Here is a 26,711-nt window from a genome sequence, read left to right as displayed (position 1 = left end):
ACTTTGCCACAAGTGTTTCCACTGTTAACCAGCTCTTCTCTGCATCCTAGCAGCTTTCTGTCCCTAGCACTGGAAATCACCAGAAAGGGTCCTCGAGGCTGCTAAGATTCCCTCCCATTTTGCACTCAGGATGAAGGAAAGCTGGTTGAGACTTTCAACTTGGGAGCAATAGAGCCTTTTAGTCTAATAACCTCCTTGCTGGCCATAGAGACTTTTAACCTGCAGCCGGTGGCCCTTGCCAGCAAAGGGAAAGAATTCAGGTGTCTGTGAGGTTCTCTCTCTCTCTCTCTCTCTCTCTCTCTCTCTCTCTCTCTCTCTCTCTCTCTGTGTGTGTGTGTGTGTGTGTGTGTGTGTGTGTCTGCATATCGGTGTAAGCATATGAATGTAGATGCCCTAATGGCCAGAGACATCTGATCTCCTGGAGCCAAAGTTAGGGATGGCTGTGTGCCATCTGACACAGGTGCTGGGAACTGAACTGCAGTCCTCTGGAAGAACAGCAAGTGTTCTTGATTATCTTCCCCAGCTCCTGCTTATGGGTTTCTAGAGTGTGAAAACCCTTTCTGCTTCAACTAAGCTTTAGCTGAAATACAGGGGAACAGAAGAAATGGCTCAGTGAGTAAAGCTACCTCAGTCCAACCCCTGGGACCTACGTGCCAGGAAGGAAGAACCAGCTCCTGAAAGTTGTCCTCTGACCTCCAGTTCAGTGCTGAGCAATTACACACACACACACACACACACACACACACTCACACACACATACACTCACACACACATACACATACTCACATTCTCACACACATATACACACATATACATGCACTCTCAAACACATACACACAATACACACACATACACACACACATACACACCACAAAAGATAAGAAAATTGTAAAGTATTATGCTAAAGGGTCTATAGGCCTTACAGTTTACCAACAGTATCTTTTCAAGTAAGTGCCTCACTTAATTCACCATTTTGATATTTACTAACTGATTGAGTCAATTTAAGGAGGTAGAATGATAGGAGGTTTGGCCAAGGTCTAAACCCCATGTGACACCCTATAGACTTGCAGACAAGCATCTACTCCATTAAATGAAGATAGTGCAAACTCCATAAAAATAATGAAGATCTTGGCCTGGGATAATTGCTTAGTTGATAAAGTTCTTATTTTTGTAAGCCTGAAACCTGAGTTTGATCTGCCAGAAACTGTGTAACAAAAAAAAAGCCAGTTGTGGTCCTTGAGTTTGTCATCTCAGGAAGGCAGAGCGAGGCGGATTCCCTGGGCTTTTTGCCCAGTTGGCTAGTGTGCTTGGCATAAGAGACCCTGTCTCAAAAAACACAGTGAATATCATCTTAGGAATAGCAGTGGAAGCTGTTCTCTGGTATGTGTGGGTGCAGGCACACACACACACAGACATACATGCATACATGCAGGTATACATACAAACACACACTGACATACACAGATATGCAGGCACCCATGCACATATTCACACACACATGCATACATGCAGGCGTACATACACACACTGACATACACAGACATGCAGGCACACACACATATTCACACACACATGCATACATGCAGGTATACATACAAACACACACTGACATACACAGACACGCAGGCACCCATACACATATACACACACACATGCATACATGCAGGCGCACATACAAACACACACTGACATACACAGATGTGCAGGCACACACACATATTCACACACACATGCATACATGCAGGCGCACATACAAACACACACTGACATACACAGATGTGCAGGCACATACACACATTCACACACAGAGATACATGCAGGCACACATACAAACACACTGACATACATGCATACCCATACACATAAAGTGAATTTAAAGCACAGTAAATTGCTATTTTGGACATAGTAGTAGCAGTCATAATAACAAGGCAAAAACTCAAAGCCAGCTGTGTCCCTGCTGTTTTCAGTGATCAGAAATTACCTTCTTGGTGATATTATTCCATCTGAGTACTCATTTAATTTTTCACACTTCTCAAAGGCAAGAGCAGATGGGATCAAATCCACATTAGAGATAAGAAAATTGAGGGCCAGGAAAGCTGTAGCCCCACTGTCTGCTAAGGGCGGGGGTGGGAGTGGGGTGGAAACTCCTAATCAAAAGACAGGATCATCTCTACTTTAGCAGGAAGGCAATCTGCAGCAGGGTAGCAACGTTACAGTCAACATCAAGGCTATGGTTCTATTTCAGTTTGGTCAGAGTCCAAATTTGTGTGTATTTTCCACGGTGTTGTTCTGCCTACTTCACAGCCCCTATCAACATTAGAGAGCGATTGTGAGAACTAACACCCCAAGCTCTGTTCAAGAGAGGGAAAGAGAAGGCATTTCTCAGTCAGCTTGGGGTGCTGGGGGAGGGGCGTGTCTCCGGATGTTGGAGACGGCTCTCTCTCCAGGTCCAGCCCACTGCCACTGTGGTCCAAAGGCTTTCTTGGCTCTTCTATAGGATCTCATGCACACAGCCGTTCCCAGAGGGGGACGTGTGTTCTCAATCAGTAACTCCACGTGGAATCGAACCATTAGATCATATAGCCTTGGTTTTCAAGTTTAGGGCTAAATCTAATCTCTGTTCAAAGTTTGCATATCTTATTTGCCCATTGTATGTGACAATTAGCTTGATCTGCAAGCCTGATACAAGAGGCAGAGAGGCACTTTCTCTTGCCTCTTCTAGCTTACCCATTTGCCGCTAAGCTGTTGCAGGTTCCTAACAGAGGCATCTTGGTAATTATTGCACAAGCAGGCAGCAAGAGCCCTTACACTTATTAAAGGCTGCCATGCTGAAGAGGGCTGAGAAGCTTGTTCACGGAGTAGTGCCAGCCTTACGTGGTCGGACAGACTCATCCTAACTGCCCCCTTTGCTTCTGGAAGCTCTCATTTTGGTCCCCGTGGTAATGGCATATTTCCTCTGCTGCAACTCCACTGCGATTGACAGCCTCCTGTGTAATTTTTATTCTTTTTCAAGTAGTGCCCACTTAGTTTCTCACTGTTCGTAACCCATCTTTAAGTCCTGGATGCACATCAGTTTAAACGGTTATTTTCAGTTACCATAAGGAAACCGTTACTCACAAAACCGTGCATGTTGAAATCTCTAGTTTTTAAATCTTTTTTTTTTTTTTTTTTAGCCAGACCCCTTTTAAGAGCCTCTGTCATGTTAGGTTTTTGTCTTCTCTCCGTCCCAAATCTTCACCGCGATGAAACAGTTCGTTTCCATTAAACGTTTATCTTTCTCAATGTGTCTCATATTAGTTTGGCAAAGATGAGAGCTAAAAACTAGAAAGTAAACTCAAACTTGGGTCTCAGCGACAAACTTTCAAATAGTATGCATGCAAGGCTCCTCCTACTCCCATCCAAAAAGAGTCTTAGCCCATCGAGTTTTGTAAAACCTACCCAGATATCCTTTATTTTCCTTTGAAATACAACCATACATTAGCTGCTCTCTCACTAAAACCTCCTTCACCTCACAAGAGAGACAGCGATTGTTTAACTGCTGCATGTCTGAAGGAGAGGGCAGGGGGCGAATATGGCCTTCTTTCGTTCTCTTTGTCATAGTGGCTCACGAAAGATGTGAGGAAAGCTGAAGTGTGACTTCCCTTCCTCCCTTTTCTGCTCCCCCCTCGCTCCAGGTACTTCCACAACCTACAGAATCTGAGTCTGGCTTACTGCCGAAAGTTCACCGACAAAGGTTTACAGTACCTGAACTTGGGGAACGGATGCCACAAGCTCATCTATCTGGACCTTTCCGGCTGCACCCAGGTTTGCTTCCCAGTCTCAGTGCTCTCTGCCCAGCGGCGGCGGGCGAGGTCGTCCTCCGGAGAGCCAGCTGCGTGCAGCCCTCATGTTGCACTAACACTGTGCAGAGAGCGGAGCACACTCTGCGAAGGTTTTAAATTACATGGCTGCAGCTGCTTCAGTTTTTCTCCAGGATTGCTACTATAGGCGCCTGGCTTCTGTCCACGGGCGCGTCACATCAACAAACAGGCAGAGCTCATTGGATGATGAAACGGACCACTTCTGAGCATGGTTAGAGGGCAGAGTCCAAATCTCCAAAACTTTATGGAGCCACTAAGATACAAACATATGGGGTAGGGTACACACTCAGTCAGGTCCCCAGTGGGCTTTTCCCTGGATAAAACACTATAAGCAAGAAATGTGGGAAAGGAAAGTCCCACAGCAAGGACTGTAAATGTTTAAAAACTCTATTACACTCATGTGCTAAATACCATGAAGATGTGAGGTCTGTGTGGGAAAATGTTTTAAGATGATGGAACCAGGGTTAGGGAACTTGGGTAAGAAGCCCCATAAAGCTGTGGGGGGCGGGCGGGCACAGGCTTTCAGATGCACTCGGTGCCTCATGCACAGTTTCTTCTGCCATCCATAGTTTTGATAGATTGAAGCTATACTTGTAACTGAATTTTCTCCCACATCTCTGTGTATGTGTAGATATTGATCTCCTACTATGCGCTTTACAATGCAACACAGGCGAGAACGAGCTACAATGACTGTCTAACCACAACTAGCTTTAGTTGCCGCTTATCGAGTTGTTTTGTGTTAGGCGCGGCTTACTCTCCATACAGTGGGTTGACTGCTTGCGAGGGTTTTGCGCCCACTTCCCAAAGTTGCATGTGGTGGAACAAACTAGCTAGGATCGCACATCTGATAGAAGCCAGTGGCGTAGCTCGAGTTATAAGCAAGCACCTGGCGGTGGAGACCACAGGGGCAGCAAATGGATAGTATCCGCACGCAGACACGCTGCTCCCTGAACGTAGCTTCCTGGGGTTCTAGGCACGAGAAGGAAGGAGAGGAGACCCGGCTGTGGTTGAAAACGTGTAAGACGGGTACTTCCTTGAAACTAGCTGGTGGGTGTGCGTCGGCACCCGGCTGTGGTTGAAAATGTATAGGACAGGTACTTCCTCGAAAGTAGCTGGTGGGTGTGCGTCGGCACTGACCAGGACTCAAGATGCAGGCACCCTTGTTTTCCTCAACTTGGCTAAATTTCTGGTAGCTTCTTGACCATGGCCATCTGATGTCTCTCTTCTTCAAGCACTTAGTCCGAAGGCCTGAGACTGTAGGAACTGTATGTCCTTTCTCGGCCTCCTTTGTGAGGAAAGCTTTTAAAGAAAGCTTTGTTATCATTTTACAGCCTAGGAATGTGTTCCTCCAGGACCTGGGAGCTGTCCTGTCGACATAATCACACCGGAGAGGATAGTGCCTCATCTCCCAGCTTCCAGGGAGGGCGGAACGCTAGCTTATATCAGCACCAATTAGGAACCACGGACACTCCTATCACAGAGAAGAGTATTTCTGAAGACAGAGATAACTTCATGTGCTCAATAAATTGCATCAGCCAAACTCCCCGGCTCGAAGTCCTCTAGCACATTTCTGATGGCTCTCTCTGGGTCTTAAAAACCCTCATACAGTGTGCCCTAGCTCCTCATTTTTCTTCGTTTCCATGTGTGTGTTTATTGGGGCCAAAAAATATGATAACACACACTCATGCACACAAACACACTTATGCCACCCACACTCATGCACACACACATATACACACACTCCTACACCACACACACACACACACACACACACACATACACAATCCTATGGGCAATTATTTCCAGACATAGTAGAGTCTAAGTAAGAAGTTATAGCCCTGTGTTCTACTGCCCAACATAATTGCTCCGTCATGGAAAACTGAGCCAATGTCCCAGCAGTTGAGGAGGCAGAGGCAGGCAGAGTTCTCTGTGAGTTCGAGGCCAGCCAAGGATACACAGAGAAACCCTGTAATTAAGCCAATGTTTAAAATTGTAGAGTCTCTCTCTCTCTCTCTCTCTCTCTCTCTCTCTCTCTCTCTCTCTCTCTCACACACACACACACACCCTAGATTTAAAAATAAGTGAAATCAAAGGCTGGAGCTATCTACAGAATAAGGGGATGCACCTCCCACATGGCAGGGGTAAGTTGCAGCTGAGTCCGCCTTCTCCCTTTGAAATGGGGCGTGTTCTCATCCTCAGCTTGTAGCCCTTCCATCTGTTTGATAATATCCTTGCATGCATGCATTTTTACAGACAGTGATACCATCTAGTTCGTTGTCTCTGTGGCCTCAGTTGCTATTTAAATGTGGTCTGTACATGTAAGAATAAAACTCTTGGGCTTTAGGAGAAAGCTCAATCAGCATGCCTTGCCAACGTGCTTAACTGAGTTCAAGCCTCAGAGCCAACATTTTTTAAAAAGCCAGGGGTGCTAGTGTGCTTCACTTGTAATCTTCTAGCACTGGGAGGCAGGGAGACAAAAATCCCTGGGGCTTGCTAGGCAACCACCCTAGCTAGCCTAGGTACCAAGTAACCAATCTATAAGATAAACACCAAGACAGAAGTCTCAAAAAAACCACAAAGAGATGGCTGTTGAAGAACAATACTTAATGTTGACCTCTGGCTTCCACATGCACACACATGTGCACATGCATACACACACATGTGAACATATACACATGTGCACACATGAATACAAGTACACATACTCACACATATATGTATGGCATGAACACAAATACACATATGCATACACATGCACAGACATACAAACATGTGCACAGCATAAACACAAATGCATGCGTACACATGCACACAATATGCACATGCACATATGTGCATGGCATGAACATAAATGTACCCATTCATATACATCTACATGGAATGAACAAAAATTTGAACAAATACACCCATGACCCATGCATATACACACATATACATAAACATGCACATGCACGCACACATGAACACAAGTGAACACACTCATACACACGTAAATGGCACAAACATAAATGCACATATGCATACATATGTACATACACACACGTGCATAGCATGAACAAAACCGCACACATTCATATACATGAATGTGGCATGAACACAAATGTACACACACATTATGCACATACACACATACATGTAAACATTAACACATGTACAGCATGAACACAAATGCACACACATGCATGCAACATATGTGCATGGCATGGACACAAATGTACACACGTATACACATTCACATATGTGTGCATGTGCACACACTCATATGCACATGCACATATGTTCACATCATGAACACGAATGAATAGTCTAATACAAATACAAGAACGAGACAACACCCTTCCTAATTTTCTTTATTTTGTAAATCTCAAACCACAAGTGTTTATTTCTTTTATTTGTCCTTTCTCCATTTCTATTTGCTTGAGAATCCAAAAGAGATTTATTTCTTGATGAAGGGGGCAGTAGGAATTGAGCGATTGAACCTGAGCCCCTGGGAGTAAGGAAAGGGCCACTCACCAAGCACAGTTCTCAGAGGAAGGAGCAGTGGAGCAGAGACCGCCGCAAGCTTCATGTCTGTGCTTCTGAGCAGCCGCTTCAACCCTCGGGGGTCGGCCTGCCTATCTGCCCGTGGTGGCAGGATCAGGTGTGGCCCCTGTAGATGCTTCTGTGTGAATGCTTGGCCCATAGGGAGTGGCACTGAGACAGGATGTTGTTGGAGTAGGTGTGGCCTTGCTGGAGGAAGTGTGTCACTGTGGAGGAAGGCTTTGAGGTCTCCTGTGCTCAAGCTACACCCAGTGAGACACGCAATCTCCTGCAATGCTGTTTGCAGCTCAGGATGTAGAACTCTCAGCTCCCCCTCCAGCACCATGTCTGCCTGCACGCCTCCATGCTTCCTGCCATGACGATAGTGGACTAAACCTCTGAACTGTAAGCCAGCCTCAATTAAATGGGTTCGTTCATTCGTTTGTTTGTTTAATAAGAGTCACTGTCTTAATATTTCCCCCTGTCACAAAGAGGTTCTGTATTTGTGTTAGTGTTTCTATTGCTGTAATGAAACATCATTAACAAAAGCAACTTTGGGAGGAAAGGTTTTATCTTTGCTTGCTGACCCACAGTACAGTCCATCACTGAGGGGAGCCAGGGACTTGGAGGCAGGAGCTGATGCAGAGGCCACTGAGGAGTGGTGCTCACTGGCTTGCTCAGCCTGCTTTTCTTAAAGAACCCAGGATCTCCAGCCCGCAGTGGGCTGGGCCCTCCCCCATCAACCACTAAATTAAGAAAATGCCGCTTAGGCTTGCCTACGGCCTGGTCTTACGGAGGCATTTTCTCAGTTGTGGCTCTTTTCTCAGATAACTCTAGCTTGTGCCAAGTTAAGAAAAATGCCAATCAGGACAGCCCTGAGAGCTAGAATATGTTTCCCCTGTTAGGAAGTTCCCTGGGAAGCTATACGTGAATATATATACCAAGAGGAAATAACTTAATAGGACAGAAAGATCTCTAACGGGATCTTACACCTGAGTGGTTTTCACTGGTGTTCGCCAAGCGTCTGCTGCATGGCAGGCATGGTAAAGGGCAGAGCGGCATGCTTTGCTTTCAGGAATTCAGCAGTAAACCTAAGTATGCCAAGGAGGAAGCTTAAACGTGCTCACTATTGCCCAAAGAAGGTATCGAGAAAGAATTTTACTCATCCAAGTTTGGAAAAATAAGTATATAATGGAGAGCTACAGTGCAGAGTAAAAATCAGTTCCATATGTCTTAGAAGTGCTCTTCGTTCTCTGTGGAGTGGATAAACAGGCTAGATGCATTACATGAGGTGATGGCTCTCCTCAGGAATGCCAGGATTTGTCCACGCACCTGCCTGCTTGCTGTCTCCTTTCCTATGACAGGGAGTTCGTTTTTTTTGGTCAGTTTGGAATTAAGCAAGGTACTTTGAATTTTTAATTTGAATTTTCTTTATCACTTGTAAGGTTAAATGTGTCTGCCCTGGGCTAGAGAGATTGGCTCAGAGGTTAAGAGCACTGTCTGTTCTTCCAAAGGTCCTGAGTTCAATTCCCAGCAACCACATGGTGGCTCACAACCATCTATAATGAGATCTGGTGTCCTCTTCTGGCATGCAGGCACACATGGGGGCAGAGTACTGTATAAATAATAAATAAAATCTTAAAAAAAAACCTGTCTGCCCCAAATACACAGTTCATACCTAAAAGAGACAAAGAGATCATTTATTCTGGGCCACTTGTTACTGATTATGGCCCAGAAGCCTCACTGGAACTTTGGGTTACTTCCTACTCAGTGTTCTAGCGTGGAAGCAGTCTCTTGACATTTGTGCAGTAACAGAAGGGTCACACTCAAGCCACTTCTCGGATGTGCTGGTGGGAACCATATATCCAAAGTTACGGCGCAGTGGAGAACCCTCCGTCCTAGGCTTCAGACACTGTCTGATGGCATTCTTAGCCTATTGGTTGGCGGAGAATAGGAGTTTGTTAATTTAATACATTCATAAAGTTTTTAATCTATTTATCAGGATGTTAGGCCTGATGCAGAGGTTGGCAAGGGGGTGGCTGTTTACGGGTCTAAAGACAGCCCAAGAGATGGGCTGGACAGACAGCCCGGAAGTTAAGAGCACCGGCTGCTCTTCCAGGGGAACCTTTCCTCTGGTAAGTCGTTTCTTGTTAGGTCACAGATCCCCAAGAAGAGGGACTACTGAAGTGACAGACCACAAAGCGACCCTTAACACTCAGGAAGCTGAACTGAATCTGCTTCCTACTTTTCTGGGGCTGAGACATGGACTGGATAAACAGAGGAACTTCTCTAATGGTTGCTTGTATGTGCGTGTGCCTGTGAATGTGTGTGTGTGTGTGTGTGTGTGTGTGTGTGTGTGTGTGTGCTTGTGTGTGTGCAGAAAAGTACAGAAAGCACCATGAACCGCTACTTATATGCTCTGAGCATGTTGCAATGTTGCTGGCCTTGGCCTTTGCTACTTTGTAGATTCCTCTATTTCTCACCTTTTATCCTTGTGGTTTCAGCCCCCGCCCCAACCAAAATACAGAGAAAGAAGGCTAGTGGAGAGAGAGAGAGAGAGAGAGAGAGAGAGAGAGAGAGAGAGAGAGAGAGAGAGAGAGAAGAGAAGAGAAGAGAGAAAGATAGAAAGAAAGAAAGAGAGAGAGAAGAGAGAGAGAGAAGAGAAAGAAAGAGAGAGAGAGAGGAGAGAGAGAAGAGAGAGAGAGAGAGAGAGAGAGAGAGAGAGAGAGAGAGAGAGAGAGAGAGAGAGAGAGAGAGAGAGAGAGAGAGAGAGAGAGAAAGGGAACAAGAGAAAGGGAGAGAGAGAGGAGAGAGACAGAGAGAGACAGAGACAGAGACAGAGACAGAGACAGAGACAGAGAGAGAGAGAGAGAGAGACAGAGAGAGAGACCATGAATCTAATTTCTTTCTTTTTTGCTTGTAGCTGGTCTTTGCTACTTTGTGGGTTCTTTTATTTCCCATCCTTTATCCCCCAAGTTTCACCCATATCACTAGATAGGAAAGAAAGAAGGATAGAAGTGTGTGTATGAGGGAGATAGTGATCTCTGAATCTATTTTTTTTTTTCGTCTTGTACCTTCTTTGAGCATAGCTAAGAACCTCCCGCCCTGAATGACCAATAACCACCAGCCCTACCTATTGGGGCTCTGATATTTATATGCCCTCTGAAAAATTCCCAGAACTCCAAATGCCACACAATCAGAGAAACTATTTGCAGCTGGCAAAGACTATACCTCTGTTAGAACTCAAGGCAAATCATAATCAGCTGTGCCCCATATCCCCACACCTGAGATTAAAACGAAACCATTCTTGTAATATTTCTGTGGGGTTTTTGTGGGGTTTTGTCTATTTGTTTGTTTATGTTTTGTTTTGTTTTATTTCAAGACAGGGCTTCTCTGTGTGACGCCTCTGCTGCCCTGTCCTGGAACTCACTTTGTAGACGAGGTTAGCCTCAAACTCACAGAGATCAGCCTGTTTCTTTCTCCTGCATGCTGGAATTAAAGGCGTGTACTCAGCTGTTTCTGAGTTGTTGTTGTTGTTGTTTTGCTTTGTGTTGTTGTTGTTTTAAGGAAACCAAAATTTCAGAACTCTAACTACATTTTTCTCTTTCTGTTTTAAGCCATTAATTGTGCTGGGTGTAGTGGGAAATTATAAACAGAGTCAGTTTCTATGAAATAAGTGCTGTTTTAGTCAGTGGCCAAAGCTTTCAAGAGACCTCTCCTGCTCTTTCTACTCTTTATATGTTTTGATGTCATCCACAACTTTTCATTTCTTGTAAGAATATGAGCAAACCCACATCCCCAATGCAAAATTTTCACTGGTTTCCATTCTGATGTTAACAGATCATCATACTATATAGGTTGATTTAATTCCACAGCTTTTTTTCCCCCTAGACCCCAGTATCTCTTGGCTGCTTTTGTTCGTTTATCATTAACATTCAGAAAAGGCTGTTTCCTAATTGTAAGAAATTACCTTGCATACCTCTTTTATATCTGCATTGATATGCAGTGGTGGCCTTTACCTCATTAAATACATACCCTTGGAAGGCTAGGTGTTCTTTCTGGTTTATATTTAAAAAAACAAAACAAAACATTGCCCTTAGAGATGCCTTGTTAACAATCTTGTTGCAAATGACCATACTTCACAAAATTGGAGCACTGAGCATTTTGAGATCTGAGACCTTTAGTGACTTGATCATAGTCTCTTTGCAAATGACTATTTCTCACAATTGAAGCACTGGACATTTTGCTATTGGAGACTTCTAGCTATGAGCTATGATGTTCGCATGTACATGTTAGAGCCAGTATCAGTCCTATCCCTTATTCATTCATCCATAGGCACTGCTTACAACTGTAATGGTCTAATAACTTTTTACATTTGGTATTCACTTTTTCACATGCCAAGGGTATTATCAACACCTGTCTTGCATCAGGGTCTGATACTGCTTTTTCACAGCTAAGACTAATCTTCGTAAACAATCAGTGAAGACTTCTCCAGAGCCTTGTATAATCTTAGTAAAGGAGATGGGGCTTTTCCCAGGCTCCTCAACTTTGTCCCAAGCTCTTAAAGCCACTAAGAGATACTGTGTCGTCAAATTGAATCTTTCTTGTATATCAGAGTACTACCCTTCACCTAGCAACTGATCTTTTACAGTATTCATCCCCGTTGCTCTATTTCACTGTTCAATATTCATGACTTCTTCCCTCCACCATGTTAACCACTGCAATTGTGGTCCAGCCTCTAGAACAGCTGTCACAAATCCCATCCAGTCTTGGAAAATAATTCTATTTTCAGTAGCCCAGTTATTTAGAATCTGTTTTACATAAGGTGAGTACATCCCGTATGAAATCTTGGCCTCTTTAAAACACCTTAGAACTATCATTGCTATAGGATGCCATCCTATCTCACCGTAACTTGTACCATACCATTAGCAGGTACATGCTGTATGCCCACTAGGAAAGCTGATGATGGTGATCTCTTAAGGCTGCTCTTACTCCCACTCTGGGGGCACGGTTTGTTAGAGATTAACTCTTTCTCTTGAAACAGGCTATTTCAGCAGACCATTCAGCTTCTTTCTCACCTGATTGCCCTCTGTACAGTTGGGAGCAAAGTATGGACTTTCTCAGAGATAGCAGCCACAATGAACTATTTTATGGCCTCTTGAAAAAAGTATATATTTCTTTGTCCCCTGCTGTTTCCTTTATGGCATTTGAAATAAAATTTCCCATTTTTGAGCCCCACATTGAAGTGCTACTTATTGCTGGTCTTTGCCACTTTGAGGCTTCTCCTTTTTCCTACTCTTTCCTATGCCAGTTTAACCCCCCTATCATTAGATAAGAGAGAAAGAAGGAGAGAGGAGAGAGAGAGAGAGAGAGAGAGAGAGAGAGAGAGAGAGAGAGAGAGAGACCCTTGAATCTAAATTACTTTTTTCTTGTTTCTTCTTTGAGCACGACTACTTAACAAACCACATACAACTCCTGCCATACTTCACCCCTCTACCCCTCCTCCTGCCCAGAACAACCAACAACCACAGACCCCACCTTTCAGAGCTCTAGCACTTACATACCCTCTGAAAAACTCCCAGAATTCCAAATGTAACACAATCACAGAAACTATCTGCAGCTCGCCTCTGCTAGAGCACCAGGCAAATCATAGTCAGAAGCTTTGAAACAGCCTCATATTCCCACACCTGGGATTAAAACGAATACATATTCTTACAGTATTTCTGTGTTTTTTACAAGAAGTCAAAATTCCTGTATAAATAAGAGTCAAAGTCTTGCTCATCAGGTATGTATATGATTAGCTTTAGTTGATATTGTTAATTTTCTGAATTGGTCAGACTAATTCCAGTGATGTTTTCCTCTCTAGAAAAGGCAGAGATGTGGTTTCTACAGCAAAGCTGAGGCTGAGGGCCCCCTAGGTACTTCCTGTGTTTACCCATGTCATTAATGATAGCAACACTGTCATTAGTGTCGTATGAGAGCCTGGGAGGAGAGTGGGTCTCTTTGTTAAGCAGTCCTTTGTTCTTGAATTTGACAGTAAATATTTCAGCTGTGTACGTTCAACCATGCTAAGAAGGTTTCATGCAATTCTTGTCTTGTCAGGAACTCTTATCAATCTGTCAGAAATCAATAAGGAATTTTTATTTGTGAATACTCTCATTAAAAGGAACCAAGAAAAGGAGTTTTAAATTGTTTCCTCTGTAACTTTGTGCAGTGAAGAAGAACAACAACAACAACAACAAAACAGAAAACAAAACAACAACAAAATAAAACAAAAACAAAAAACACCCATGGGAGGAAATATAACCAGAGATTTCTATTTTTATTTTATATTGGGTTTATTTTCCTTTATTTTTCTTATTTTAGAACTCAGATACCAAGAGCCAATTTAATCCTGTTCCTCAGTTCCTGGCAACTTTCCTCATTTGTCTGTGTACAGGCCTCTCATTTGATTTATACCCTTTAGTCTGCTGCCATCCTCCCTCCAAGCAACCTGCCAACATTATCTTTTTCCTTAATTCTCTGAGTACTCCTGTATTCTTACGGTGTGGTTCCATGTGTGTTTATCTTAATGCTCATAAGCAGTTTTATCCTGTTGGGCTTGCTGCAGACAATATTTCCCACCTACCCGCTTTCTCTCCTCTGACATCACAGTCACTGAGGGTCTCAGAGTCCAGCTCTGGCCCCCCCACTATTTCTCAGGATTCTCCTGTGGTCTTGTTGACTTCATCTCATAACTTTATATTACACTAGTATGTATACAGATATGTATCTTACATATACATATCCTACACACACATACATAAAACATGTATGTAGGAATATTTGTGGTTTTGTATCTTTAAAGTCTATGAATATTTTGTGTATGAAATATGTTCCAGAGCCAGTTTTCTCCATAATTTTATATTAATAATCTATTTGTTTTATTTTGTTTTTGAGACAGAGTCTTGCTCTGTAGCTCAGGCTACCCTTGAATCCATGGTAATTTTTCTGCCTTGGCTTCACAAGTGTCAAGATTACAGGCCAGGGCTAACACTCCTAGCTTGGATTCTTATATCTTAAGAAAACTATTTCTGCTCTATAAGTAACATGTCACTGTACCTTAGCTTCCCTTATCTCAGTCAGTGACAGTCCTGTCTAGTTATTTAGGCTGAGAATGTTGGAGTCTTTTGTTACATGTTGAATTAGGTGACCAGCAAATTCATATATTGAAGCCACAACCACACGCACCCCAGAAAATGCCTTATCTAAGAGTATCATTACAAACACAGTTAGGATGAAGTCATTAGGGTGGTCCCTGATCATGTATGACTGGTGTCCTTAGGAGAAATGAAAAGGTTGGTACAGACACACAGACAGGAAGCACACAAAGAAGACTGAGAGAACCGCCAGTAGGCCAAAGAGAAAGTTCTGGAATGGATCCTTCCTTTGTGGCCTCAGAAGGACTGGACCCTGCTGACATTTTGGTTCAAACTTCACCCTTTGGAGCTCTGAAAGGATGCATCTTGTTTAACACACGCTGTTTGCACTATTTCGTTACAGTAGGCCTACAAAACCAAGATGACATCCTGGGTCCTTCTCCCTGTGACAGCCATAAAGTCCAGTTGACTAGCCACACAGAATCTTCCAAGCCTCTGACTGTCTTTACCATATTTGCAACGGGCTGTTCCATTTCTTCCCTGTGTCTTACTGTTGTTTTCTCCAGGCTGGTCTCTGTATTTTCACCCCCTGCATTCTACATGGCTGTTCTCAACACAGTGTCTAAAGTCACCTTTAAAAAGCCCCTTCTTTTACTTGAATAGCTGGCAAGGCTTCTTTACCAACTCAGTGAAAAGGATCCGAAGGCCCCATGTAATCGCTTGTCCTCCGGTCGCCTCTCTGACATCATCGCTCTGACTTTCCCTTGCCAATCTTCCCTAACCACACTGCACTGGCCTCCTTGCTGTTCCTTAAAATGAGATCTGGCCCTTGGGGTTTCACACTGGCTGCTCTCCCTGCCTAGAATGCTGTTTCTGCAGATAGCTGTAAGGAGGAGTCCAAGTCTTTCTCAAATATCCCCATAAATGACTAATAAGTGAATAAAATGGATTTTGAAAGCACCAAGTACATGCTTCAAGGAGATCCCCTTGAGTTCCCAGTCTACTTCAGAGCTCTCACAGATATGTTCTTGGTTCTGTCAAAAGTTCAAAGTAGAAAACATGTGTAGGTTAGGAGTTCCAAAGGACAAATTTGTCCTCCTATGCATGGAAAACTGCCAGTTGGGTGGGTGATGATTCCACCCTTTTCTTTCTCTTTATCCTTTATCTGAAGAGTATTTCTGTAAGGATTCCCCTGTCAACAATATCCTGAGGTCTTTCTTTTTGGTGATGGCTAAGTCAGACATGTCTACACATTTACAGTCAGAGGAGGGCTTAGGAAATGATGTAATATGAAATGAAAGCATTTTTTTAAAAAATCATATTTCAATTACATCACACAAATCAACAAAGAGAGAGAAGATCCCAGAGGCATTCAAATGAGGTGAAGTAATGGCTTATCAGTAGTTCGGATACTGTTAAATCTTTGTGGGGACTGTGAGAGCCAAACAAACCCACTGCAAACTGGATGACTCCATGGTCATTTCAGTTCTCAGCAACTGCAGCCTCTCCCATGCATAGCAATCGTGGAAGGTTCCCTTACACCTGAGGTTTGTGGTAGAGGTGAGGGGACGCCTCATAGGCATGTCCCAGGACATTCCAAGCAAGAGAAGTGGGTGTTGCATAAGCAAAGCAAAACTGGGAATGAATTTCCTTTTGTTTTGTCTCTGTCTCCTTCGCTTCCCTTCTCTGCTCCCCCTTTTCCTTTCTCCTTCCCCTCCCTTCTCTTCTCTCTCTCTCTCTCTCTCTCTCTCTCTCTCTCTCTCTCTCTCCTGTGCACCAGAAGGCAGTGAGATGGCAAAACAGCTCCAGAGTCTTGAGACCTTGAACCTTAGTCGCTCACCATGTGGTCTTGGGCAGTTGCTCACTTTGTGCTTCTTTCTAACTCATTTCCTCATTTCTAGTCTGGCTAGGCTGAGCTGGATCACCTCTGGGTGGGAAGGGTTCTGCTGTGAGGATTGGTTCTGGTATGGTGAATCAAGGCAACCAGAGGAAGAACAAGCCTGGGGAAAGTAATAATGGATTCTGTTTTTAGAAAGACTGAACTTGAGGTACTTGTGATAAATCTGGATACAAATGACAGGAGTTACTTGAAAAAGCAAGGCTGATGTTGGAATAGAGCTGGGAGTTGGGGAATCGATCCGAGTTTAGCAATAAGAATTCGCTAGGGTATAAGTTTTGTGGCCAACGGAACTGGTATAACGAACGAAGAGATCGTATCTCACAATATTCTGATTTAGAGTTCAGCCCAGGCTCATGGTGTATTAGTTACTGTTCCATTGCTGTGATAAAACAACATGACCATGGTTTCAGAGGGTTGGAGTCCATGTTGGCAGAGCAAAGTCATGGGAGCAGGGACAGCTTAGAGCTTACATCTTGATGAGGGAAGGACGGCAGGAGAGAGAGAGAGAGAGAGAGAGAGAGAGAGAGAGAGAGAGAGAGAGAGAGAGAGGACTGGGAATGCAGTGAGTCTTTTTAAACCTCAAAGCGTACCCCTGGTGACACACCTCCTCCCACAAGGCCACACCTCCTAAACCTTCCCAAATAATTACATCAACTGGGGACCAAGTATTCAAGCATATAAGCATATCGGGACCATTCTTACTGAAATCACTGCATTCTACCCTCTGGTCCCCATAAGCTTCTGCTCATACCATAATGCAAAATGCATTTAGGTCAACTTCAAAAGTCCCTGTATGGTCTACAACAGTCTCAACAGTCTCTTCTGAAACTCAGGGAAATCTCTTAACTGTAAACTCCTGTTAGAAAAATAAAAGGCAAAGCGCATGCTTCCAACATACAATGGCACAGAACATACATTATCATTCCAAAATGAAGGAAATGGGGTCTAGTAAGGAAATACTGGACCAAAGCAAGACCAAGCAAAGCCCAGCAGGGCACACTCCATGTCTGATGTCTAGGGGCTTAGACGCCTCTGCCCTCCCCGATTTGCTGCCTGCAATATACGTCTCTCTATATGGCTGGTTTCCTCTGTACCTCTCCTTTGTGGGTACCCTGCAACATTGGCCCCTCTGACATCTTAGGGTTCCCAGTGCAATTCAGACTTCACTTTCTCAGCTTCATGCAATGCTCAGATAAGCCCACCGTTATCTGAGAAGGTCACTGTGAAAGAAAACAGATGTAAATACCTTTATAAGCACTGGTAATGGTGATGTGTAGCAAAAACAACGAGGAGTGATGAGTTTAGCTACATAATACCTTTGCATTTAATATGCTTTAAACTTATAAATTTAATATACCTTAAAATTTTAATTTAATTTTATTATTATTTTATTTTTTATATATATATTTATATTACTACACATATATGCAATAGATTACCTCTAGCAAGAACAACCATGACACAATCAGGAATTATATAAATGTTACGTTCTTAGTGTTTTGGCTATTTGTATTTGACAGTCTTGAAGGAGACATCTTCCCTATCTTGGGTGTGTCTAAATTTCTGAATGTAAATCAATCTCTATCACATATTGTCATTATCAACTTAGAACACCTATCCAGACCTAAAAACATCTTAACCCCTAAACAACTAAGCTTCATTGTAGAACTAAACTACCTGGTCTTCTGCTCCATCAGAGACTTGAGAAGGAATAAACTTGATTACCTGAGTATGCCGAGAGTGCAGGTTAGTAGCTTTCCAAACGAAAAGATAACAGAGACAGTTTTCTACCTGAATAGTCACCCAAAACGCTCTATAACGTTGAATACCTGTGTTTAACAGTCAGCTTATAGAATTCCTGAAGAGGTTAGCCTTAGCAACCATCTTTTAAAAACTATCACATTTATCTTGTTTTCATAAGTGGTATGAGCCAGCTTCTCACAGTACTGAAACCGATGCTAAGATCACACAGAACATGTCTAGACAGAGGAGAATCTTGGTCCACCAATCTATCATGTATAAAACTCGAGGTGATAATTGGGCTATATTATTTTTTAAGTTGCATTTTGAATTTGGGGGGGGGGGAAGGCATATGGTCTGAAGTGTCATTTGGTAAGAGTGGCTTCTGGGAGACCCATCAGGCAGAAGACCCATGGTGTCACTGCTTGTCATGGCTCTGCTCATAGAAGAAATACCTTAACTTAGTCCTTCCAGAACTATTGTTCAGTTGCACTGAAGAAAATGCATGATTATAAAAAACATTTTCATTCATCTTCTAAATCAGACATGTGACATTTGAATGGCAGTCATATAATTACTTGTTTCATATAACTGTCCTGGCCATAGTGAAAAGGAAAGGAAAGATTTAAAATAGAGTTTTAACAACTACTGTTTAATATAAGGTTCTTTCAGGCAAAATGTATAAAGGACTTTAAATTAGATTATGTAGTTAAAAAAATGAAACATCTGGCAAAAAAAACTTCAGTCAGATAATAAATAACAAATCATGCTTTCCGTTCCTGAAAAAAACAAAAATAAAAAACTTGAAGCAATTTCACGCATTTTGGAAGCCCCACTTCGCTGATGTTTCTCCTCATTCCTTATCATGGGAAGTGACTCACACGCAGAGTTTCACAAGCTATTCAGAAACTCTGTTTTGATCTTTGGATAAAAATAAAGCACAAGGCTTAAGTTCTAGCTAGAAGCCACTCTCTAGCTTAATAAGCACTGACAAGCCAAGCAGCTCTGAGCATCACTATACTGTAAGAAGGAAGTACCATGGTTTGATTCTCACTGTCACTAAGGAATGTCACCCTAGGCATTCCATTATAACCTGGGGTGGGGTGGGGGGGCTGTGCTTAATTTGACTGATGGATGGGGTGGGGGGGAGACAAGAAACTGTGTGCTCAACAACGATGACACAACTTCAAGATGGGACAGCCTGTTTCTGGCCTATCAAAGCTCTGAGTCATCGTGTTACAGACGCAGAACTGGCTAGCATGCTTGCCTTCCTGGCAGCTGCAGGCCTCCCTTTACTTGTATTCTAGCTCTTGACTCCCATTAGAAAAATAAAGCTATTTTTTTAAAAAAATGGTTGGTACCCAAATGTTTTGATAAATATGGCAATCTCTTATTGGCCGTATTGACACTTTCCCATTATAATTTATAAACAACTTATTCATCACTGGCTTGGTCTATTAAAAAGCTTTTGTTGGTCCATACTTTGTATCGGGTTTGTGTTGTATAGGACACACTGATGGCTGAGGTCCTGTGTGTGTTTCTCAGAAGGATTGTAAATGTGTGCGGGCAAGTGTTATGCAGGGCAGAGTGAGAGCTGTGGGCTTCAGCTGAGCGCAGTGAAGTAGAATGTTCCACGCTGTCTGCGGTGAAAAGCTCTGCTTTCTTCCCCCAATAATTTATTCTAGCTAAGCATTGCTCCTTTGAGGTTACTTAGAGGTTGTGAAGGATATATGGGTCTGACCAAAGTCATTCCATTACTTATTAGTCATTGGCCACAGTGCTGCTGGAGTGAGAGAAACAGCTGGAAGTGGTACAGGAGCATGGCTTGGACCGCATCTACTTAAGCTGGATCTGTATGTCACAGAGGGTCTGGCCCTGCACATTTGTCATCTTTGCGTTGCTTGTCAGACTGATCCGGAGACACAGTCATAGAAAAGGGATGGAAAGCGGAACCCTGGTAAGGGATTGTCATCAGTGTGGTCAGCCCTGCCTCTACCCAGCCATGCCCGTTTCCTCCATCTTGGAGTCGGCAAAGGCTGTGATCTGCTCCGTGGTTGTCCGCACTCGAGCCTTCATTCACGCATCTCACAGGCCGCTCTGTCTCCACACACAGCCATGTCTTCCCATGTAGATGATCTGCTCCGTTTGCAGCTGAGAAAAATCTCCTCTTTGTCAACAGCCGTGCTGTCTGCCGGGGACACTAGCTGGGAGCACACTGGTGAGGCCAGTTTCCCCAGCTTCCTAACCAGCAAAGGGACAGGGACTGAGGCAAAGACGAGCCGCCACCGCCTCCCGGCATAGATGAGGTCCTCGATTCCTACACAGACAGAGTGGTTATCAGCTGTGAGGAAACCTCAGATTTGGAACATGGTAAAACAATTTCGATTTTCTCCTCATTTTAAAGAGAAAAAAAAATCCCAGTTTCAGATTTATACCCCAATATTTCAGAGAGAGCAACTAATAATTGCTTGGCCTAAAAGATTCTGGCAGAAGTGTTTGAACCATAAAACACTAGCCAAACATCTTTTTGGATATTATAATATAAACGTTGTGGAGAACTAAGTGCCTGGTGCCAGAACAAAGCTGAGACTTTCTCCTTAGAGATTCCCCCCCCCCTCCTTCTCCAGAGACTAATCCTTGGGTCGAAAGCTCTAAGCTTTTGGCTATATTGCAAGGAATCACACATATGGGCCGCTGGCAGCTCTGTCACCTTTGCCCTCCCTTTTCAGGAAGTCTTGTCATGAGTGTGTTTTCAAGACAGGAGGGAAAAGGTTGTTTGCTCTGCAGAAGCCATTGCTTGGGGAAACGGGGCCAGGGTCTGTGATAACGGGAGTGAACTCAGAACTGCTAAGATCAACAGTTGTCACCTGTGGGGTCATATGGACGAGGTGGCCTCTGGGCCAGGCATTGCCAAGGAACTGGAGGGCTTTCGTTCTCTTATTCCTCTGGCTCAGGCAGTGAGGATTGCTAAGAGCGGGGACAGCTGTGAGGAGTGGGTGAGGAGCCACATCTCTGAACACCACTACCACGCATGCCTTTTTATTGGCCAGGTAGGGAATGCTCTGTGGAGAGCTTCGAGGTCCCTCTGCCCCTGGTTCTTGACTCTTCTGCTTTCTGTGGGAATACCCATATCCAGAAAACAAATAATGGGCAAAACTGTGCCTGATGGTCCCTGCCTAGGCACTGTGTGTACCATGCACTCCTGTAGCCACTGCTGTGTGATAGACGGAGGACCAGAGAGCCAGGCTTTGCTGACCCCAAGCCCAGAATTATTATTTCCACTTCTATCCTCTGTGTGTTTACACATTTATTCATCTCTCTGGACTGTTTTTTGTTTTTGATTTTCCTGGAAGAAGCCATGAAAAGTTCCCTCATGAATCCTTGGCTATAATACAAAAGACTTTTTTTCTTTATGGCTCTTTCTTCTTTTTTTTTAATCTACTAAGCTTATTCTTATTTATTTATTTATTTATTTATTTATTTATTTATTTATTTATTTATTTTACTAAGCTTATTCTTGCCGCTGAAGCCTAAGCCACCCCCACTGCTTTCCTCCCATGTTTAAGGCAACAGACAGTCAGAGGGCCTCCCTAGCAGCATATAGACGCCTTTGCTTTTACATGCAGGCTATCTTTCAGAATGTGGCTGGGCCTTGGACAGTAAAGTCTGCCTCAAGAAGATGACAACGCTCTGCTCCAGAAAACAGAATTCTGCCTGAAGACTACAACATGGAGGCCTTTCTTGATTTTTGATTCAACCTCACAGCACCTACTCTTCCTGGGATTTCAGCTTCCTGGCTTTGATTTATAGATTTCAGACTAGCCAGGCCTCTGAACCATGTGATCTGATTTATTTTCCTTTAAAAAGGAACTACATCGGGCTGGAGAGATGGCCCTAACCCTATTCCAACAAGCCACACCTTCTAATAGTACCACTCGCTATGGGCCAAGCACTCAAACACATGACTGTATGGGGGCCGTGCCTATTCAAACCACCACACCCGTGGACAATATTTTCAAAAGGGAAGCTTTTATGTAGCCAACCTTTTCAGCTATTTTGTCATCTCACTTGATTTTCTAAGTTATTATTTGTATTAATATTTATTATAGTCTGTGAGTTACTATCAGGTAATCCATGTTAATTACTAATATCTTAGTTTGGTGTCAGTTCTTCACTGTTACATAATCTGTAATAAATACAGTCACATGCTTTGGTTAGCAGGGGACCACATAAGGGACAGTGATCCTACAAGTTTATATTGCCTAGTAATAGTGTAGCTACCTTGGTTTATATCTAAGCAACCTCTGATATTCGCACAGTGGCAAGATAAGCCAACAACACATTTCTCAGACTGTATCTGCCATACATAACTACATCCTTGTATGTACAAAAGTCTCAGCACTCAATTCTATTTCTTTAGGATAGTTTTGTTCAAGAATTGTTCTTTTTTTTTAACTTGAATTTATTTAAAAAATGTATTCACAGTACATCCCCATCATAGTCCCCTCCCTTGTGTCCCCCAGGTCCCACCCTCCCTCTCTCCTCCCCCTTTCCCTTTCTTAGTCCTCAGAGAAAGGGATTCCCTTCTCCCCTACCCAACTCACCGCAGCTTACCAAGTCTCTTCAGGACTGCCTGCATCCCTGTCCTCTGTGGCCTGGTAAGGCACTCCGCCAGGGGGAAGTGGTAAAGCTGCAGGCAACAGAGTCCATGGTGGGGTCAGCCCCTGCTCCCCTTAACAGAGGACCCATATGGAGACTAAGCTGCATATCAGCTACATCTAAGTGGGGTAGCCTAGGTCCTCTCTATGCATGGTCCTTGTTTGGTGCACCAGTCTCCGCCAGCCGCTCCACCCCCCCCAGCAAGAAGAATTCTTGACCCAAGATACATATATAATTCAGACCTTAGAGTATTCTATTTCCCGGCTGGGGATGTAGCTGGGTTGGTGGAATGCTTAGCCTAGTATGCACAAAGCTCTAGGTTCAGTCCCTAGCTGTGCATAAACTGGGCCTGGTGGGTCCCAGCACCCAGGATGGGGATGTTAAAGGACCAGAAGTTCGAAATCACCAGCTACAAAGTAAATCCAAGGCCACAATATACTCACACCCAAAGCCATGGTTCTGCAGTGATTCGAGTCTGTGCATTCAGCCCCTGGCCTCAAAGTTTCCGGACCATTGTCAAAATGTGTTGCCTAGGAGCGTCTATGAAAGAGGATTCTCTTAACTTATTTTCATGTCTGCTCATATAATAGTGCTGCCTGATTGTCTATTTACCTGATGCCATAGGTGGCCTGCTAGAAACTGAGTAGAATTAGTTCAATAGCTAATTGTAGGTAGGTGTATAAGAGGAACCTGGTCTAGTCCAAGGGTCAGGACTCTTCCTGAGGAAGTGATGTATGAGATGAGCTCCGGTTGTTTTGAGGATGTGGCTGTCAGTTCTGTAGCTGTTGGCTAGTCCTCTCCCAGCAGGTGAGGCGCCTGTAGAGGTGACTCCTATTTTCTGTGCCATGGTGCTGTGGAAATGACACCTCAGTGGCATCCGTCTGCTCTGTGATGGCCTCAGTTTCCCTTGGTGTACCCCATCCTAAAGATTGAATTGTTTTAAGGTAACTTATCATATAGTCATTATTTTGAACTATATTGCTTCCATTAATATAGACTTTTGACAGTTGAGAAGAAAACCATACTACAAATCTACAGGAGTCAAGAGTGCGGTGTTAGCATAAAAATAGATGTAGGCCAATAAAACTGAGGATCCTGAAGTCCACTTACTTATGGCCAGTTGATGTTTTAAAGGTGTATTTTTGTTTTAAGTGTGTGTGTGTGCGCGCGTGTGCGTGTGCGTGTGTGTGTGTGTGTATGCCATGTGTGTATGAGTACCCACAGAGGTGAGGCTAAGCCAGCAGACCCCCTAAGCTGGAGTTAGAGGTGGTTGTGAGCAGTCCAGCATGGGTTCTGGAAACTGAACTCAGGTCTTCCAGAAGAGAACAAGTGCTTTTAACAGAGGAGCCGTTTCTCATGATGCTGGTCAACTGAGTTTTGATAGTGGTTCCAGAACCATTCGATGGTGAAAAGAACCCCTTTCAACCACTGGTGCTACAGTTATCTATGTCTAGGCACTAACACAGCAAAACAGGGAAGGATGCTCAGGGCAATCTTCTTGATTTTGGACTTGGTAATGTGTTCTGAGATAGAACACCAAAACATGAACAATAAGGAGGAAAAAATAGACGAATTGGACTTCATCAAAACTAAAATCTTTTGTGTATAAGAGGAGGTTGTTTTTTTAAATGTAAAGACAACTGACAGACTGGGAGCCTAGGATCTAGGATTTATTTGCTTGTTTTATAATTCAGCAAGAACAAAAAGCATAGCTGAATGTAGGCAAGTCATAAGCATCTGCTTCCCCAGAGAAGCGGCTTCTTAGCACAGGAGAACGTACTCAGTGCTGATCACTGAGGATGTACAGTTAACCACAGAGGGGCATTTCTTCAAGCCTACTCAGCTCTCTCTAAAATGTGTTTATAGGTTTTAAAATTATTGTTATTTATGTGTGACTGTTTTGCCTCCATTATGTCTGTGTGCCACATGTGGGCCTGGTGTCTTTGGAGGTGAGGCCAGGGCATTGGAAGCCTTGGAACTTGGAACTGTCTGAGGTTACAGACAGTTGTGAGTCACCATGTGGGGGCTGAGAATCACACCCAGGCCCTTTGGCAGGGTAGCCAGTGATTTGCACACCTACCCATCTTTCCGGCCCGTACTTGGAAACTTCAAAAGACAGAGGGTGCATATTGGCAAAAATAGAGAGAAATTGGAGCTGTCCAACTAGAATTGTGAAAAATAGATGCTGATGAGAATGTAAAAGATCTTTTGAGGTAGGAAAGTGCACTTTTAATCTGGGCCACACCTTCTGCCACCAACCTATGTAAAGGACAGGAAGAAGGAAGCTTGCTCTCTCTCTCTCTGCCTGCTGCTCTCACTGGCAAGGCCGTTCCTTCCCAGGCATTAGAGCCTACTCCCTCAGGATGCCAGCATAAGCTGAAGACCGGCTGAGACACCCAGCCTTGTGGGCTGAACAAATAGTGAATTCTTGGACTTTCTGTTGGTAGACAGCCATTGTTTGGATTGGCTCCCACAGACTGTAAGCCACTCAAATTAATCCAGTATACATAGAGATACATATATATACATATACATGTATATATGTATGCACACATATATGTATATGGGATTGTTTAGATACATATGAATGCGTATATATATTCTATCAGCTCTGTTTCTCTAGAGAGCACAACTAATACAGTGGATAAACAAAATGCTAAGTGAAACATGTACGTACAAAAGGCTGTGCATTGTGTAGTTGCATTGTATTAAATACTTCACACAAGTTGGTCCAAAGAGGCAGAAAACAGGTTAATGATGCCAGGGACCAAGGGGAGGGGTGTGTGCCAAGCAGGTGCCTGGCTGCTCAGGGTCTCCATTTGACTTATGAAGGTGCTTTGGAACTAGATACAGGTGGTGACTATAAAACACTGAGTCTCTATTTCAATGGTTAATGTTTATATTATGTGAGTTTACTTCATTAAGACATGAACTAATGACCCAAAAAAAAAAAAAAATCACGACTGGATTCTTCCCACCATGTCAGATCTATTGTTTAAAGATTATACTTATTTGTTTATTTATTTGGTGTGTGTGTGTGTGTGTGTGTGTGTGTGTGTGTGTGTGTGTGAATATGCTTATGCTTCAGTGGATGGGCCCCATGGAGCTTGCTGATTTAGGATTATAACTTGCTGGAGTTAATTCTGTCTTTTGTCATGTGAGCTCTAGGTTTTGAGCCCAGGTTGTTTAGCGTGACAACAAGTACAAAAACCTTTGGTGACAAACCTTTGGTGATCGCCATGTCGACATTTCACGCAAGGCCCTGCTAATTAGTTTTCCCATGACTTTCCCCTCTGTGATTCAGATCTCAGTCCAAGGCTTCAGGAACATCGCAAACAGCTGCACAGGAATCATGCACCTGACCATCAATGACATGCCAACCCTGACAGACAACTGTGTAAAAGTAGGTAGTGAGAGAGAGCCTTTCCCTTTGTTTATATGAGTACACATTCTAATAGTCTGGACTACTGTGAAATGTGAGCTGACTTTGTATTTGATTAATAGCTAAATCATTTAAATGTTTACACATATATACATGCGTGCACCTTAAAAATATTTGTATGCTTAAATACTTCATGATGTTATAGCCAAAGCATACCTGTAATTCTCCCAACTAACTACGACCCAGACCCAGCTCTGCTTGGCTTACGTCTGATGCCACATATCAAGTTGCTGATTGATTACTGATTGATTGATTGATTGATTGACTGACTGACTGACTTTTTCGGTATTTCATTTCTTCAGATTTTCCCAAGCTCTAGTAACGTGGTTTAATTTTCATTTCTTTGTGTTATTGAAACACGGGCATATTGATCTCATCAACTATGAAAACAGTCCTATTTGCTTTAAAATGAGGACAATATGATAGTTAGCATGTCTGTTTCCATACAGTAG

At 43.4% G+C, this 26,711-nt stretch overlaps 2 protein-coding genes across 6 annotated transcripts in view; one reads left to right on the top strand and one right to left on the bottom strand.

Annotated features, from left to right (window-relative positions):
* The window catches only part of LRRC17 (leucine rich repeat containing 17), a 31,881-nt gene extending 27,992 nt beyond the window's left edge, over positions 1–3,889 (bottom strand). Inside the window, exon 1 of the mRNA XM_084787287.1 lies at positions 3,745–3,889. The gene's annotated coding sequence lies outside the window, so the exon portion shown is untranslated. The remainder of the gene's footprint in view (positions 1–3,744) is intronic.
* FBXL13 (F-box and leucine rich repeat protein 13) overlaps positions 1–26,711 on the top strand; it is a 209,671-nt gene that overhangs the window by 100,641 nt on the left and 82,319 nt on the right. For all 5 annotated transcript variants that reach the window (XM_084787279.1, XM_084787275.1, XM_084787278.1 and 2 more), the window contains 2 exons: positions 3,675–3,804; positions 26,122–26,220. In XM_084787279.1, coding sequence (XP_084643405.1) covers positions 3,675–3,804; positions 26,122–26,220 — 229 coding nt within the window. The remainder of the gene's footprint in view (positions 1–3,674; positions 3,805–26,121; positions 26,221–26,711) is intronic.

Source organism: Acomys minous, assembly GCF_964271855.1.
Source record: "Acomys minous genome assembly, chromosome: 6".
NCBI lineage: Eukaryota > Metazoa > Chordata > Mammalia > Rodentia > Muridae > Acomys > Acomys minous.
This window is presented reverse-complemented; position numbering and strand designations above follow the sequence as displayed.